The 16,625-nt window shown below is 38.4% G+C and overlaps 1 protein-coding gene across 9 annotated transcripts in view; it reads right to left on the bottom strand.

Moving 5' to 3' along the window:
• PDE4D (phosphodiesterase 4D) overlaps window positions 1-16,625 on the bottom strand; it is a 1,416,439-nt gene that overhangs the window by 219,669 nt on the left and 1,180,145 nt on the right. For all 9 annotated transcript variants that reach the window (XM_023545478.2, XM_023545476.2, XM_023545477.2 and 6 more), the window contains 3 exons: window positions 15,457-15,493; window positions 5,232-5,305; window positions 2,920-2,969 (listed from right to left, as the gene is read on the bottom strand). In XM_023545478.2, the coding sequence (XP_023401246.1) occupies window positions 2,920-2,969; window positions 5,232-5,305; window positions 15,457-15,493 (161 nt within the window). The remainder of the gene's footprint in view (window positions 1-2,919; window positions 2,970-5,231; window positions 5,306-15,456; window positions 15,494-16,625) is intronic.

Consider the following 16,625-nt stretch of genomic DNA (forward strand, 5'->3'; position numbering starts at 1 on the left):
TAGTCTAGCAAAAACTGTGTAAAGTATTAACACCATTTTATAGGAGCGGAAACTGAGGCAGAGAAACGGTTCGTAACCTGCCCAAGACTACACAGCTCTCAAACAATAGAGCTTAATTTGAACTCAGGCCATCTGGGCAGGCAGAGCAGCCCCACTGCCCAATTCCAGGGGCACTATGTTCATGACATCCCATGGAGTTGCCCTCCAGTGGCTACTTGGTATTGGGGACCACAGAGGCTGTATGAACCAGAGGCATGATGTTAACCATTACATTGCATTGTTCCTCTAGACCCTAAACAAAATTTCTAGGCAGGCCAAGTTCATCTTACAGGATATCCCATTTACTCTCTTTAACGCCCTTCTTCCTACTTACCAGGACTACTCCAGAGATACAGACAGGTTCTAACAACAGGGTGGTACAACAGTTAGGCACTGGGCTGCTAACCAAAAGGCTGGTGGTTCAAACCCACCCAGTGGATGCAGGGGTGAAAGACATTGTAATCTGCTCCTGTAAAGATCGAAGCCTAGAAAACCTTACGGAACAGTTTTACTCTGTCACACAGAGTCACTATGAGTCAAAAACTGACTCACCGGCAACTAACAAAAACAACCAACAACAGGGGAATGAGCTTGGAGGAAGAACCTGAGCAGTTGCCTGCTATGAACGGGAACATACAAGCACCACCTTTTCAGTACGTATAAAGGCTTGCTTTCATCAGAGTCTCCACCACTGTTACTATTATTTATTATTATTATGTTTTATGGGACCACTTGTCCAGAATAGGCTCAGAGAGGGGAACCATCCCTGCCGTTGCGGTTATGGCACTCATCCCCCAAACTGACTTTCCCTCCTTGGTTTGCTATGCTTGGGCAAGGACAAAGACTTCCATTCTCTAGCCATTTAATTTCCTGTTGTGTTCTGTATGAGCACAGCTGCACTAAGCAGTTAATGACAGTTAATTAGTTTCCCTTCCTAGAGAAGATATTTATGTAGCCCACCGTCCCTCGGCCTCCAATCAGGAGCTTGTGGGTATGAATGAGGCCACATTAATCTTAATTCCTAGATTACTCCAGGCCTCAGTCATGTAAAACTTTCTGGGAGCTTCCATGGGGTGTCTCACATGTGCTCAAGACCAAGTCTGTGGCCTCTGAGAGCAGCTATATCCTCTGTTAATCTGTGGCGGGCATCTGCCAGGGTGGCTAGGCAACTGCCCTGACCACTGAACATTCACCATCTCTTGTTGGGTATAACAGTCTCCACTGGCACCTACAGCAGATCATCTGGGAGGGTGCTTCCCAAACACGGCTAGCTCACGTGTGACTTCAAGCTACAAAAGCTCTCAGGGACCAAAACAGTACTGCATTCAGCTTGAACCACAGCGTCACAGCATTACTTATGGCAAAAACGAGAGGTGGGTAGTCCCCTCTTCATAGGGGTCAGACCTAGTGCTCAGGGCAGGGTGGGGGCCAAGTGCCAAGTGGTCTCTCTCAGTACAGGCCCCAGACATGTGCTGACAAAAGTAGACCCCTCTGTCCCTACATATATTCAGAAAAATGTGCAGAAACAGAGGGGTCTAATTCCACATCCCCATCTCAATTTAGGCTTATTTACATTTTATTTGGGTTTTTGAAGAAGAAATTTGTTACTCAAAGGTCTTATTTTAACATACAGGAATTTCAGGTATTGTTCCTCTAGTCATCAATGGCAATAGCAAAACCGTTGAGCCATGTACATGCTGTGCAAAGACAACTGAAAACTATCACCCAGCAACATCTTAAAAATTAAACATGGAAAAGAGAGTCAATAATTTAATAGCCATTGAAATAAAAGTGCTTTTCAACAGACTTTCCGGAGAGAAGACAACATTACCAACTATTCCAGAATCAACTCTGAAGTGACCACAAACAAGACTGGTTGAAAAATGCTGACCGGACATGATGAACTAATGTTTTAAGCAAAGTGTAATCACTAATAACTGAGTAAGGAGCCTCTCAGCATATTACATGTTGGATTTCAAGGAAGACACTTGAACCAAATGAACTATTGGTCTAGTTTGGAGAATATGTTAATTTTCTTCTGGTAATAATTTAAAAAAATATAGGTTTTTCTTTTCCAGGCAATTATTTTAATGATTCAATTGGGGTTTCAAAAAATGATTAAGTACAGTCGATTTGATTTCATGTTCAGCAAAATGAGATCACTCATTCTGTTTCTGGTTCAATTGAGGTCAAGTCCCCTGTTTCAAATAGACCAATAGGAAGCTGGGTAATTTTATTTTTCTGTCCATTATTGCCCTCATCCTTCCTTCCATTTCTCTTTTGCAAATGTCTGTGGGACCCTTTCTTTCGCACTCATTGAGTTTTTCTGCATTACATAAATTCTTCTTCTCTACTTCCCAAATAAATCTATTCTTAGCTCTCTGAGTCCAACTCAGAAGTACTGGAATGGTTTTCTTTCCTACACACAACTGGTATATTGATTAACCAATAATAATAAACCATTTTATAATAGAAGGTTTTTTAATAAAAGATGTCTGTTTATTTATGCTTCCATTATCATTATACCAAGCTAATGTATATTGACATCATGCTCATAACATTAATTTTGAACCAACCAGCAATCATTCTGAAGGTAACGATAGCTTTCAAAATACTAATGCCCAGACCAACGCCCAACACAAGCAAGAAGACGTGTGGTTAAAAAAAAAAAAGGAACCCCAGTACAGATTTCCCAAGTAACAGCTTAAATGGACAACCTGTGAGATCAATAAAAGAAATGATATTTCAGAGAAGAAAAATTATTTTTTTCTTTAATTTAGAACTGCAGTATAAATTTGGTGTTAGAATTACTGAATCTGAGAAGATACATATATATATTTTTCTTACATATGAGAAGAATAACTTCCCAGATGTTCTTACCTGTGATGGTGGCTTTGTTGATGGATGGTTGGTTGCACATGGGTGATCTTCTGACAAAGAGAGAAAAATACAGAGCAGTAAATACGTGGTGCTTGCTGATTTGAGACCCTTTGAGTCATTTCAGATAGACCATTTTAATTTAAAGGATTATTTTTAAGTTAGAAGATGCAAATGAAGACTTCTTTCAGGTTAGTCAGTCAAGTTCCTTGGGGCTCTTTGTACTATGGCTCAGATCACATATGTCAACAAAGAAGACTGTTAAACCTCAAGGTGATAGGCTTTGAGGTAAATAAAGCTCAAGTAAATGTCACAGGCAGAAGACAGAAGAGGAAGTTCTTATTGATTGGCAGTTAGTTGCTTTCAGGTCGATTCTGACTCGTGGAGACCCCGTGTGTACAGAGTAGTACTGCTCCATAGGGTTTCCAAGGCCATGACCTTTCAGAAACAGATCACCAGGTGTGTCTTCTGAGGTGCCTGAGTGGGTTCGAACCTCCAACCTTTCATCTAGTAGTTGAACACTTAACTGTGCCACTCAGGAACTTCTCTAGTTGTTCTTTTCCATTTTAATCTGCTCTGTCCCTGTCAATTAGATGAAAACTTCAGTCTTGCACAGAATGGGCCTCAAATCATCTTTTTGGAAAGAGAAGGACCAGCCTGCCATCTTCCTACCTCTTTGATCAACTGTCTACCTACTCTATAGGGCAGTTCTACTCTGTCCTATAGGGTCGCTATGAGTCGGGATCAACTTGATGGCAGTGGGTTTTGATTTAGGTATTATGGTCGGCACCAGAAATACAAATGTGATCAAGATATAACCCCACTTACTATGAAATCACTTTTATGTGTAACATATAAATATATGTATGTATATTATTGTGCTAAACATATAGCTAATAAAAAATTTGCCATTTCTATAATCTTCACATGTACAGTTCAGTGACATTAATCACATTCATCATGGTGTTCAACTGTAATCATTAACCATTTTTGAATTTTTTCATCACCCTTAATGGAACCTCAGTGTCCCCTACAAACCCAGAAGCATCCAGACAAGCATATAGGAAACTGAAAGACAGATACGTGCTGTAACAGGGGTTGAGTACAGGATGTGGTCAGATGGAGAAGACCTTTTGGGCCCTGTGGGAATATGTATATTGGGGGTTAGTTAGGAATGATGCTCTAGAAAAAAATATATTAAAGCTGAGACCTAAAGTACAAATTAAAGTTATCCCAGTATACGTGGAAGGGGAAAAGATGAGGGCAAGTGTTTAGGCTGAGGGAACAGGACTGGAGAAATTAATTATCTGGCAAACATCATAATCAACTGATGCTTCTGGGTTCCACCCCAATTATTTACATTGTAAAATGTGTATCGATTTTTAAAAACTTGTTCTATCACAGGAATTACTTGCACAACAGCCAGAGTGTTTTGCAATCATGAAAAATGTAAATTTGGGAGGTCAATTATATTATTTTGAAACAGAAAGTTCAGACTTTTTGTTTTGAGAAGTAGTAACTATTACCAAATTTAATATGCTTAGTAAGTTATAATTCCAAATAAATTTCCATTACTGTTGTCTTATATTGATTTAAAGAAATAGTTTTTTTTTTTTCTTCTGGAAGATTCTTTGGGGTTTATATTTTAATCATACTATTTTATTATTAGCAATGCATTTCTAAAATAACGGCATTTAAATAATAAGTGATCAACTTTCCATTTAATCTTGGAAAATTAATTCTCCCTTTTAAGGTTTTACACCTTTATCAGAACCCCCAAATTGTAATCATTTCCCATCTCACTTTTTCCACGTCTTTCAAATTCTTCTGTTATTACAGAAACCACGATTTTATGAAGCACTCCCTGAGAATCAGTGACTGTAGGAGAATCAAAAATCATCGCTATGAAATGGTGCTTCACTAAGCAATTGTTGTCTCAGAATTGAGAGAATGACTTTGAGTTGACTTTAAGGCTTGACGAGATGATATACCCATGGTTAATTTATGAAGTAAGTCAAAACTATAAAGTTACCCTGAGTGTAAATAACCGGGCAGAGGACTGATGGTGCCAGGTGATTTCCGACAGATGGAATCACTGTATTTATTTGTCATATTGCTTCATTCCTGATATTAAAACCATCACTCCCAAGTATTTATAGAAAATTAACAGGACATCAGATGACTTAGTGTAAATGGTTAGATAACATAGCAACCACTCAGAGAAATCTTATATATTACTTTAAATGCCTTCAAATTGAGAAAACACCATCTAAAAGTTGAGCAAGAAGGAAGGCGGAAAAGAGAGTATAACTTACTTGCTAGGTGCTCGATCTTGCAAATTAGTTAATGCAGCAAAGTTGTTTCGTACAGTTCGCAGGCTGGCCAAGACCTACAACAAAAATAGGATCATTTAAACCTTTTGAACTAGGCCCATCTTTAAGACAATTTAAAATAGTTTGGTGATTTAAAGAAAAATGGTTAGTTGAGCAAAACATGATACTCCTTGTCGTTTAGTTTCATATACCACTAAAGAACCTTCCAGCACTTAGTGAAGCTTGCACTTATCCACTTGAAATCCAGAGGCCAGACTGCAAGAATTTTCCATACGTGTCTCATCTTTGTCTAGGAAAATGTTGACAGTAATACTTGCCACCATATTCCTGGATTCCTTTGCCCCAGGACAATATCTTAGGCAATATACAGACAGCATTGTATTTTTATCCAAATTTGAATTATTGTAAATTTGAAGTAGTGCAATATAAGATATTAATAAAGTCTCTACGGGTAAGATTTAAAACAGAATGATTACACCCAAATTCTCTTTAAAAATTCACCAAGAATCCCATAATTTCAAAGTCAATAAGCTGAATATATTTAAAAAATTTTTTTTTCACTTTTGCCACATAGCTATTTCAGCTAGCAAACAGGCATTCTTTTCCTTTGTTAAGTTATCTCAACTATGGATTACAAAAGGCTCTCAGGAATTACCTTTATGTGCACAGACATATTCAAAAAGTTGTTGAATAAATGAATACATAGGCACACAACATATCCACACACATGACAAGGCAGAGCCAACAGGTACCACTATCTCTGATAGTCCCTCCCTTTTTCTAACTCTAGGAGTCCCTGAGAAGTGCAAGCGGTTAACACAAGTGGCTGCTAACCAAAAGATTGTAGATTCAAGTCCACCCAGAGGTGCCTTGGAAGAAAGGCCAGGTGATCTACTTCCATAAAATCAGCCATCGAAAACCCTGTGGAGCACAGTTCCGCTCCGACACACATGGTGTTATCCTGAGTTGGAACTGACTTAACAGCAACTAGTTTTTTTTCCTAATTTTTCTGGACGGAGAAGTGGTGAAAAGATTGGAGAGACTAGGAGACAAGAGTTGCAAGAGCACTATCTCCATCTACCTCCCTCACTTTCTCTTAGAATGGGGGGCGGGGGCTACATTAGCTGGAATTATAGGTCATCTGGATCTAGCATTTGACAACCAGAAATCTAAGACAAGTATTTCAAATATCCTCTTAGGTACTACAGAACAACGCTGGCTCCCTTGGTGACCTGTGTGACCTTGGACAAGTTACATCGCCTCTCTGTACCTCAGTTTTCTCATTTATAAAACTATAATATTGATATTTATCTCATAGAGTTGTTGTGGGAATTATATGAAATGATAAGTATGGAGAGAGGTGCCTGGCAAATAGAAAGCACTCAGTAAATAGTAGCCCATTACATTTTACTACTGACTTGGCATGTGCATGGATTTTACTTAATACCTATCACTGATAACGTGAGGGGGTCGCCAAATTTCTCATTGCTCCAAGGGTTTAAGAGCTGTTTCCAGAAGTTTGTCATTCAGTACGGACCGCTGATACAATCAGTCTAAATTTTTCTAAGTCAAAAATGCTCTAAACATTTTTGAAATCGACAATCGTTCTCCTAAGTCACTAAAAACCCCAAAAACCCATTGCTGTCGAATCGATTCCGACTCATGGTGACACTCTAAGACAGAGCAGAACTAACTGCCCCATAGAGTTTCTAAGGAGCACTTGGTGGATTATGAACTGCCAGCCTTTTGTTTAGCAGACATAGCACTTAACCACTATACCACCAAAGTTTATGAGTCACTAGGGAGCTTTTTATCCCCTTGGACGGCGACCACCACAGCATTATCTCCCGAAGTAGTTAATGGTGCTTCCTAAGGGGCCAACCATGATTAACTTGGTCACTGGAAAAACCGGGCTCATTATTACACATAAACAACTCACAGCCCTGAAAGGTCACGCTGCCTGTGACGGAGTATTCAAATAGCCAACTGCTGACATCAGACCACAAAGTATTTCATTAGGCATGAAATCTTGAACGGTGCCGGAATATATTGGATACACGATCCACTGTCATTAGGTCGTGGAGGCTTAGTTTACACTGCAAGAGTGAGTATAAAAAACATTCTGCTAAAGCATTTCAAGTAAAATTGTCACCAACAGCTAACCAATTCCTTTCCTAGACAAAATTTTTAATCTCAGAATTCTGAGAATTCTATTCTAGTAAATAATAATTAAATCCACTGAGTTTGATGGCTGTGGGTAAATAGAGTACTGAAGGTAACTCAGGGTCTATGCTCACTCGAAAAGAAACATTAGTTCATGAAAGATATACTGAAACTGCTTTTCTGTTGGGACATCTTTTGTAGGGAGGACTCAGTTATAATAAAGATATTAAATTAGATTATCTTATTTTGGTCTTTAAATTAAATTTTATACAATTGATTTTAATAAACTATCTCAGGATCAAAGGGTAAAAAAGGGTAGGGAGTAAAAATATCCCTTTCAATAATAAAGATGAAAATCAAAATTACTGTCACTTCTGAGAGGTGGCAGTCGATGAAATTGGCGAGGGACACACTGGGACATTAAAAATATCAGTAATGTTCTATGTCTTAAACTGGTCCTTGTAGTATTATTTCTTATACTTTACTGAATCAGTAGACATATTCTTTCGTATGTGTGAAGTATTTCAAAAGAAAAAGAAAAATATCCCTCCCAGCTCCTTCTCCTGGTATTAAAATGCCAGCCCCGACCAACTGACCTTTAGATTGGCTTCCAAATTTTGCTTTTGCAAACATCGCTGCAGTAAATAGCTTTGTAGATACGTCATTCCCTACATGTGCAAATATTTGATGATTTCTTTTTGTGACATGACAAATGGTATTTTATCAATCTTATATTAAGTGGTAACTATTTTTTTTTTATTACCTTTTGCAATGTGACATACATGATGCTGACAGAAGTGTAAATAAAAATTCCAGACAAGTCTTACAAGGGGGTGGGGTGTTGCCCTTGTTCTTAGATGCTGTCAAGTCGATTTTGACTCTTAGTGACCCCACGGGACAGAGATGAATTGCCCCACTGGGTTTTCTACGCCGTAGTGTTTATGTAAGCAGATCACCACGTCTTTCTCCTGAGGAGGCACTGGGTGAGTTCGTACTGCCAAAATTTTGCTTAGCAGCTGAGTGCTTTAACCATTGTGCCACCAGGGTCCCTGGTGTTGCCCTGGGCTTTGTTTTTTTTTTTTTTGAAATATCATATAATAGAGATTTTTTTTTACCTTTTTTTTTTTATTTCTATTACAACGAAACAATCCCAACAACTGAATAAATGGAAAAGGGACAAAAACTGTTTACAAAACTGAAAAAAAAAACCATGACCAATAACTAAGAAAAATTTTCGGTCTCTCCAGTACCCAAGAAAACGCAGGCTACAACAAGACACAGCATGTTGGCCTACCTTCTCCATGGAGGTGCCATACAAAATGATGCCTTGGTGAAGACATTTATCCAGCCTTCCAAATCTCCTTTCCCTAACTACCTCTGTTGCCATGAGACCAGAAGAAATGGATGGTGCCCAGTCACCATTACTGAACATTTTATTTTCATTTACTTTTATTTTTTATTGAACTTTAGATGAAAGTTTGCAGAACAAGCTAATTTCTCATCAGTTAGTACACACATTGTTGTATGACATTAGTTAACATCCCCATGACATGTCAACACTCTCCCTTATCAACCTTGGGTTCCCTATTACCAGCTTTCCTGTTCCCTCCTACCTTCCAGTCCCTGCCGCAGGGCTAGTGTGCCACTTTAGTCTTGTTCTGTTCCATGGGCCTGTTCAATCTTTGGTTGAAGGGTGAATCTAGAAGTGGCCTCATTACTGAGCTGAAACGGTGTACGGGGCCCATACTCTCATAGTCAACTATTAACTTTTTTTTTTTTTTTAATTTGTATTGTGCTCTAAATAAAATTTACAAATCAAGTCAGTCTCTGATACAAAAATTTATATACATCTTGCTATATACTCCTAGTTGCTCTCCCCCTAATGAGACAGCACACTTCTTCCTCCCACTCTTTCTTTTCATGTCCATTTGGCCAGCTTTTGACCCCCTCTGCCTGCTCATCTCCCCTTCAGACAGGAGATGCCCACATAGTCTCATGTGTCTACTTGATCCAAGAAGCTCATTCTTCACCAGCATCTTTTTCTATCCCATTGTCCAGTCCAATCCCTGTCTGAAGAGTTGGCTTTGGGAATGGTTCCTGACTTGGACTAACAGGTCTGGGGACCATGACATCCGGGGTCCCTTTAGTCTCAGGCCATTAAGTCTGGTCTTGTTATGAGAATTTGGGGTCTGCATTGGGTCTCGTTTTTTGACCCTTGGTGTGATGATAAACACACTGAATTAGTCTTTTATGTTCTCACTGGCATTGCAGGACCAGGACAGGGAGGCGTCTGCTAGCGTAGGCTGTTGGTGGGGAGAAGCAGAAACAGTTTTGCTAAAGCCCCTGAGTTGAGGTCCAGTCATTCTTTGCTTTATTGTTCTAAGGTAGCTCCCACGACCCCTGAATTCAATCCTTTTAAGAACTATAGTCCTAGCTTTAGCTTCCCGTAATTTTCTTCACACCTTAATGCTTCCTAACCACCAGTCTCTCAGGTTTTCTTCTGCATAGCTCAATGGTTAGAAAATTAAGGTCACTTCTTTCCCTTCTGCCCCTCCAACCAAAAGTGTCATTAGTCAAGGTCAAAAATCACAATGGTTGTGTAACATTGTGAATATAATTAACAACATCGAATTTTATATCTGAAAATGGTAACATTTACGTTATATATGTTTTACCACAATAAGAAAAACTGCTATGATAAATATCCTGAGCAGACAAGGGGAGATACTACCAATGTGAGACACAAGAACAAATCATTAAAAAATAAAGAAATGGAAATATTAGACAATAAAAATATAATGCTATGGCTTTAAAAAACAAATCTTGGGACTGACGAGAAATCTAACCCCTTAGGGAAGAATGCTGCGAGTGCTACAGAAAACTTTTGGACAGAGATGGATCACGCACTATTCCATGTTTTTGTTCTTAGGTGCCGTAGAGTTGATTTCGACTCATAGGGACCCCATGTGACAGAGTAGATCTGTCCCGTAGGGGTTCCTAGGCTGTAATCTTTACAGAAGCAGACTGCCACATCTTTCTCTTGCAGAGTGGCTGGTGAGTTTGAACTGCCAACCTTTTGGTTGGCAGCTGAGCGCTTTAACCACTGCACCACCAGGGCTCCTCCTCCAGTCCATAGGGAGGGATTGTCAGTCAAACACACTCCTCGCAGACTCTCTTAGGTACTTCTAAAATATCAATTAACCAATTCTATCTGCTGAAAATGGCAAGCAAATGTGGGATTCTCTAACAGCTACACAAATGAACATAAAAGAAATACAAAGTTGTACAGGACTGATTTCTTAATTTCAAGGGCACATTTAAAAAATACGGAAATAATGTTCTCGTTAAAAACCATTGCTTAAGTAGCTCTGCGGGAGAAAGACTAGGTGATCTGCCTCCATAAAGATTAAAGCCAAGAAAACCCACAGAGAAGTCCTACTCTGTCACATGGGGTCGCTGAGTCAGAATCGACCCCATAGCACCCAACATCACCGCCAGAATCGTGGAGTTTGTGTTAATGGTGGTGGTGGATTCACTGGAAAAAGACGGAGAAAATGGTTGCACAACTTGAAGAAAGTAATCCATGTCACTGAATTGTGCTGAGGTCGTTGATCAGGTGTGTGTTTTCTTAAGTATATTTTCACCACACACACTTAAAAAAATCTCACAAAAACTGCTTAAAAAAAAAAAAAAAGGCTTTAAGGGTTGTGTTTTTCATTGCATTAAATATTATGACAGTAGATGGCGCTAAAACACAGACCATGAGCTGCCGGTGTTCTTTAAAAAAAAAAAATCCTTCCCTAGGTTTTATTTCTGGAAAAAATTGAAGTCAAATTGTTAATTATTCACAAGATAGAAAGGAGTCATTTTGATAGCAAGAAAAGGTCTTTCCAAGTTCTGTTTTGGTTAAACCAGATGAAATTGCTGGGTTTGTAGGTCAAAAAAGTTGAATACTGACAATTTCGTATGGTTTGACCTAAAAAGTTCTTAGATACCTAAATGCTTCCAGCTATAATTTATTTTAGCAAAGGATAAAGAAAAGCTAAAAAATAGAAGGAACTAAAACATGATGACTTTTTTTCATAACCCAGCAGGGAGGACCTGAGGAATTTACCTAACAGAAGGACAGTGATGGGGGCCGGAAATTGCTCGTGCTGGGTGAAATTCGGGAGAGACACACAGGAACGTTAGAATATTGATGATGTTCTGTTACCAATAGAATGGTCATGCTGTATCAGTGTTATTAAGGAGCGCCTGGTGGATTTGAACTACTGACCTTTTTGTTAGCAGCCAAATTCTTAACCACTGCACCACCAGGATTTCCAATGCACCAGCAGCTCCTTGGAAAGCCTATGGGGCGGTTCTACTCTGTCCTATAGGGTTGCTATGAGTTGCAACTGACTCGAGGACAACAGGTTGGTTTGTTGGTTGGTGTCTCCCTAGCACACTCCCCGGCCCTATGAACTTGGGCCAGATTGCTGTTCACTCAGTGGAGGACAATGCCAGCTGTCAAGTGGCATGGTGTGGCATGGTAGTGACATTCCTCTCAATATCCAGCCTTCATGCCTAAGGAAATACCCACATCGAAAGATTTCAACACAAACATTACGAGAATATTTCAAAATTGAAATAAACTAAATATTTAAAGCTGTTACATTTTCTGGGGACTGAGGAGATTCTGAATTTCTAGGGGAAGCATAAGAAAAAGGAGGTGTGAAAGAGTTTAGGTTAAATACCAGCAGGAATTTTTTGCCCTGGCACTGCTTTAGACATTGGAAGAGAATATGGAGCGATATTGTAGAATCTTCACTGAAGACAACGTTTCTCCAACGTGTTTTTAGGCTGAAGCCCTGACAAGCAAAGTAGACTGTGTCCTTGTATGACTTCCTGAATTCTCTTATAATTTAGGATTTTATTCTCTTAGCTTCACAGAGAAATCACAATTGGGAAAGAACAGGGAGGGATTCTTTCGTGTTTTACAGATACACTTAGGCATAAAGGAATGGGTTCTCAAGAAGAGACAAAAGATGAGACAGGTTTGGAAGAAGCTGCATGAACACTTAAACTGTGGAAGGCCATTTTTAATAACCATGAGAAAGAAAATACTCACACACACACACACACACACACACACACAAACCCTAAAGGAATATAAAATAAAATGTTACTAGTAGTTACTTTGGGGTTTGAACTTAAAAGAAATTTGCTTATATTTATTTCCTAAACTTTTTATGAAAATAAGGTTATTTTGAGAGCAGTGTTTTTTTTTTTTTTTTTTACCAGAAGAATTTAGCATGGAATTCCAAATTCCAGAGTATGCTGGGAAAAGAGGAGAATTCTCTAGCAGAACATTTCCCTGTGTCACTTTATCTAAAATCAGTAGTCTTGTTTCTATCTTGAAAGTAATTACAGTTTTGTCAGGTCAAATAATGTTGGCGGCATTAATTGTTTTCAAGTGACAGAAATATAGCATCGTAATGTTTAGTATTAAATCACGAGTGCTCTATCCTATATTGAAAATTTTTTGAGACATCAGGGATTAGGTCAACAAAATATGATTGTTGTGCCCAACAGCGCTTAACTGAAAACCACAGACAGACTGACTCAGCTAGGCATTCCTTCTCACCTGTTCCCCAAAAGTTGGTCTATTACTGATGAAGCTGTTCAGAGTTTAATAGACTTTTTTTTTTTTTTTAATTCTAGTAGAGCTTTCCAGATAGTGTATCCTAGCAAAGGGTCATTTGTGAAAACTGTGATTAAGCCACTGAAAAAAATCTGTAGGCCCTGGGACAATGACTACCCTCTCTACAGGCTGTTAGGAGTCACTTAGCTAATTGTACACAAAATCTTCTAAATATATTATGGTATTATTTTCAGGTATCAGATGTGCCTATATATTACATGGAGCTGGTTTATATTCAAAGTTCCTATTTCAAGGTTATTAAGTACACATCTTAATTATTTAAACAGCTTACTAACATAGACTAAATGGTATTTTACATATTTTTTTCCAGGCATACTGAAATTCTATTAGTTCTTTGGAGACTGTACTACAGAAAATGTCTAATTATATAAAAGACTAGATTTCTTTAGAATTCAAGAGCACTGATGGCAGAAACCGTGTGGAATTTATCAAGCTATTTGTGGAAGATTAATAAATACTACTTGATGTAAGTAAACAATGTATCATACACAGAATATACTTTCCATTTTTTACTATTTATTTATATTTTTTCTTACAACAGTATCTAGAGATTTTAATTAGAAGCAAGACTAGCTAATAAACTCAAATTAGGAGGTCTGCTTCTATATTTGGTGATGGTTATTATTTATATTATTTTGCCTGATTTTTTCTGTTCACACAGCCCTTGGCTCTTACATATAAAATTTTGAGTTCTGAATAGTAATCAATTAAAACTTCTTAGCTTTATAAGATTATGCTATTACAAAATATGATAAAAGCATATGAATGTACATTTTTTTAAACATAGAAGTATATGTACTAGGAAGAACTCATGTTCTCCAGTAAACCCTTAAGCAGGCAAGACATAAACCACCTGAAAGGGAATGGTACTCTTATTTTTAAAGGCCAGCAGTAATGAAAAAATCGCTATTATCCATTATGCTATTTATGGATTTATTAATTTTTTGGTTTAAATTATAGCAACAATATAAAATATCAGGACATTTGAAAGAATTATACATAACCCTACCATGCAAACACTGCTATTATTCAATTTTTTAAACAATACCTGTTATTCCAGCACTGGAAGAACCCTGGGAAGATTTTCTGATAATAACACTAAAACATTATTAAATACTTTATGTCCTAAAAATTGTGTTGAGCATTTTATACGCCCTGTATTATTTCAATCTCTTAACAACCTTATAAAGTGAGCCCTTGTTATTTTGTCGTTTAACAGAGGAGGAAACAGAGGCTTAGACAGATTTGGTAATTCGCCCAAAACGACACAGTTAGTGAGAGAAGGCAAAGGGATTTGAACCTGTACAAGCTGCCTCTTAACTGTCTTTCATCCAGCCCAGTCCCCTCATTTTACTTACTGGGAGAAAAAGGCCTAGACAAGTTAAATGAATTATCCAAGGCCTACAGCTAGTTATGACATAGTGCTGATCATACTCTTTATAACCTTTCAAGATCACCCCACATTCCAAGATTTAACATTTACTAAAAGAAAAAAAAAAATTTTTTTTTTTTTTTCCTTTTATCGGTAGGTTTGGCTTTAAACCCACTTCACGCCCCAGGTTAAATAACTTTCATTTCATCTGTCTCTGCTATGTCTGTACCAGTGGCTCCCAACCTCAGCTGCACACTGAAGTCACCGGGAGGCTGTTAGAAAATACTGATGCCTGGATCCCACTCCTAGATTTTTAGATTTACTTGGTCTGGGGTATAGCCTGGGTACTGGGATAAGAGTACTTATAGGATTCTGATGCTTAGCCAGGGTTGAGAAGTGCTAGCCTATACGAAGGCCACCTGGTCAGCAACGCTCTTATATATATTCCAAAATCCTTTAAATCACCTTATCACCTTCTTAGATTCCTGCTATGTGGTTAAAATATTTTCATGATTTACATGCCTACGATGAACAAATACACATAAACATACCCCACAGTTAAATGTTTGCACACAGACATATGTAAAAGCAGGTAAAGAAAGCATCAGGCCAAAATGGATTATTGAATTTCAAGCACTGAACAAGTATACTAGGTGTAATTTAAGTATGTATAGCCTTCTGCTTCTAGTACTTATGTCAGTTAAGGAAATATAGTTCCATTTAAGTATATCACTTATGTGATTTGTTATTTGAAGAAAAGACACTCTTTGTATTATGGGCTTATAGAAACAGACCAATATGGCTAAGGTTACACACGCTAGCGTTGCCTATACATTGTTTGAATAAACCACAAAATTTGTATTTGAACTTGTATTTGATTTAAAGTCAAATTAAGAACGAGAAACTAATCTTCCAAATTAAATTTTCACATCTGTAGGAAACCTGCTCGTTCACTAAGCTGTGCTTACCTGAGCAAATGGGGTCACAATCAAGTCATCTCCATGTCTGAAAAAGAAACCAAATCCTGTATTAGACGTTACCAATAACTCTGTGACGGCCTTTCATCAGTATTAAACAGTAATTTCCACTTTCACAAATTCCCATAGAGCATTACAGTAATTCCATCCTCATTCTTCAGCACACATTCTTCCCAGCCACTGGGTGGAAAATACTTCTTCTGGGAGGCAGATGCTAACCATTGTCCAGTTCCTTGGGTAAAAAGAGGGTCTTCTTGACAATCATTCAAGGTCACTGTTGCTTATTAAGCTCACAGGATATACAAGAGTCGAAGCCAAGGTCAAGGCGTGTGGCCTGAGTGTTGCTCTTGGCATCTCTTGTAGGTATTAGTAAGGAGTTACTAATTAGTGTTGTGGAAGAGGCAGCAACTGCTGTGGCTTCAGGGAGAGGACCTGGACCAGCTAACATTTGAAGGTGATTAGCATCAAGTGTGTAAGTCTTGAATAGGCTAGGAACTGTAGATGACATGGGACTGCATCATACACTAATAAAAACCCAGTGAAACTTTTCAACTGACTCACGTCCTGGCCACTGTTATTATGGGGGAATGTTACCTCATGTGTGCTGTTACTGCAGCAACCTCAGCTACACCATGCCCTGGGATGCAGTAGCAAGGTGGCAGCGTGACGTGTCTCCGAGAGCCAGGGAAAGGCGAAGAAAGTTGTGTAACTTTCTACTTGGGGGAAAGTGCGAGACCTGGGGCCCAGAGTTCTTTCACAGGCTTTCTTAGCATGGATAATTCATGCAAAGGATTTCCAAAATCTCCCCAGGATGTTTCTTGATTTAGCTAGCCAAATCGCTTTAATTAAATGTGAAGGTAGTTATTCTACACAGAAGGCTTCAGGACATGACCCTAGGCACCCCTCAACTGAACGGTTAACTCACTTATGAACAATCTGAGAAGGACCTGAATGGCCTAAAACAGCACTCACCAAATAGGCTACAGTACAAAGAGTGTACAGGTGTTAGTTAATGGATTGCTACCAATAGTCAGACCAGTTGTTACGGTCATGCTCAAGTCACACAGAGATTTTGGAAAATAAAAATGTGAAAAAAAAAAAAAAGGCTCAAACACACTTTAAGGTAACATGTGCTATTTTGCACTCCCTTGGTTCCAGAA

This window comes from Loxodonta africana, chromosome 2, assembly GCF_030014295.1.
Source record: "Loxodonta africana isolate mLoxAfr1 chromosome 2, mLoxAfr1.hap2, whole genome shotgun sequence".
NCBI classification, from domain to species: domain Eukaryota; kingdom Metazoa; phylum Chordata; class Mammalia; order Proboscidea; family Elephantidae; genus Loxodonta; species Loxodonta africana.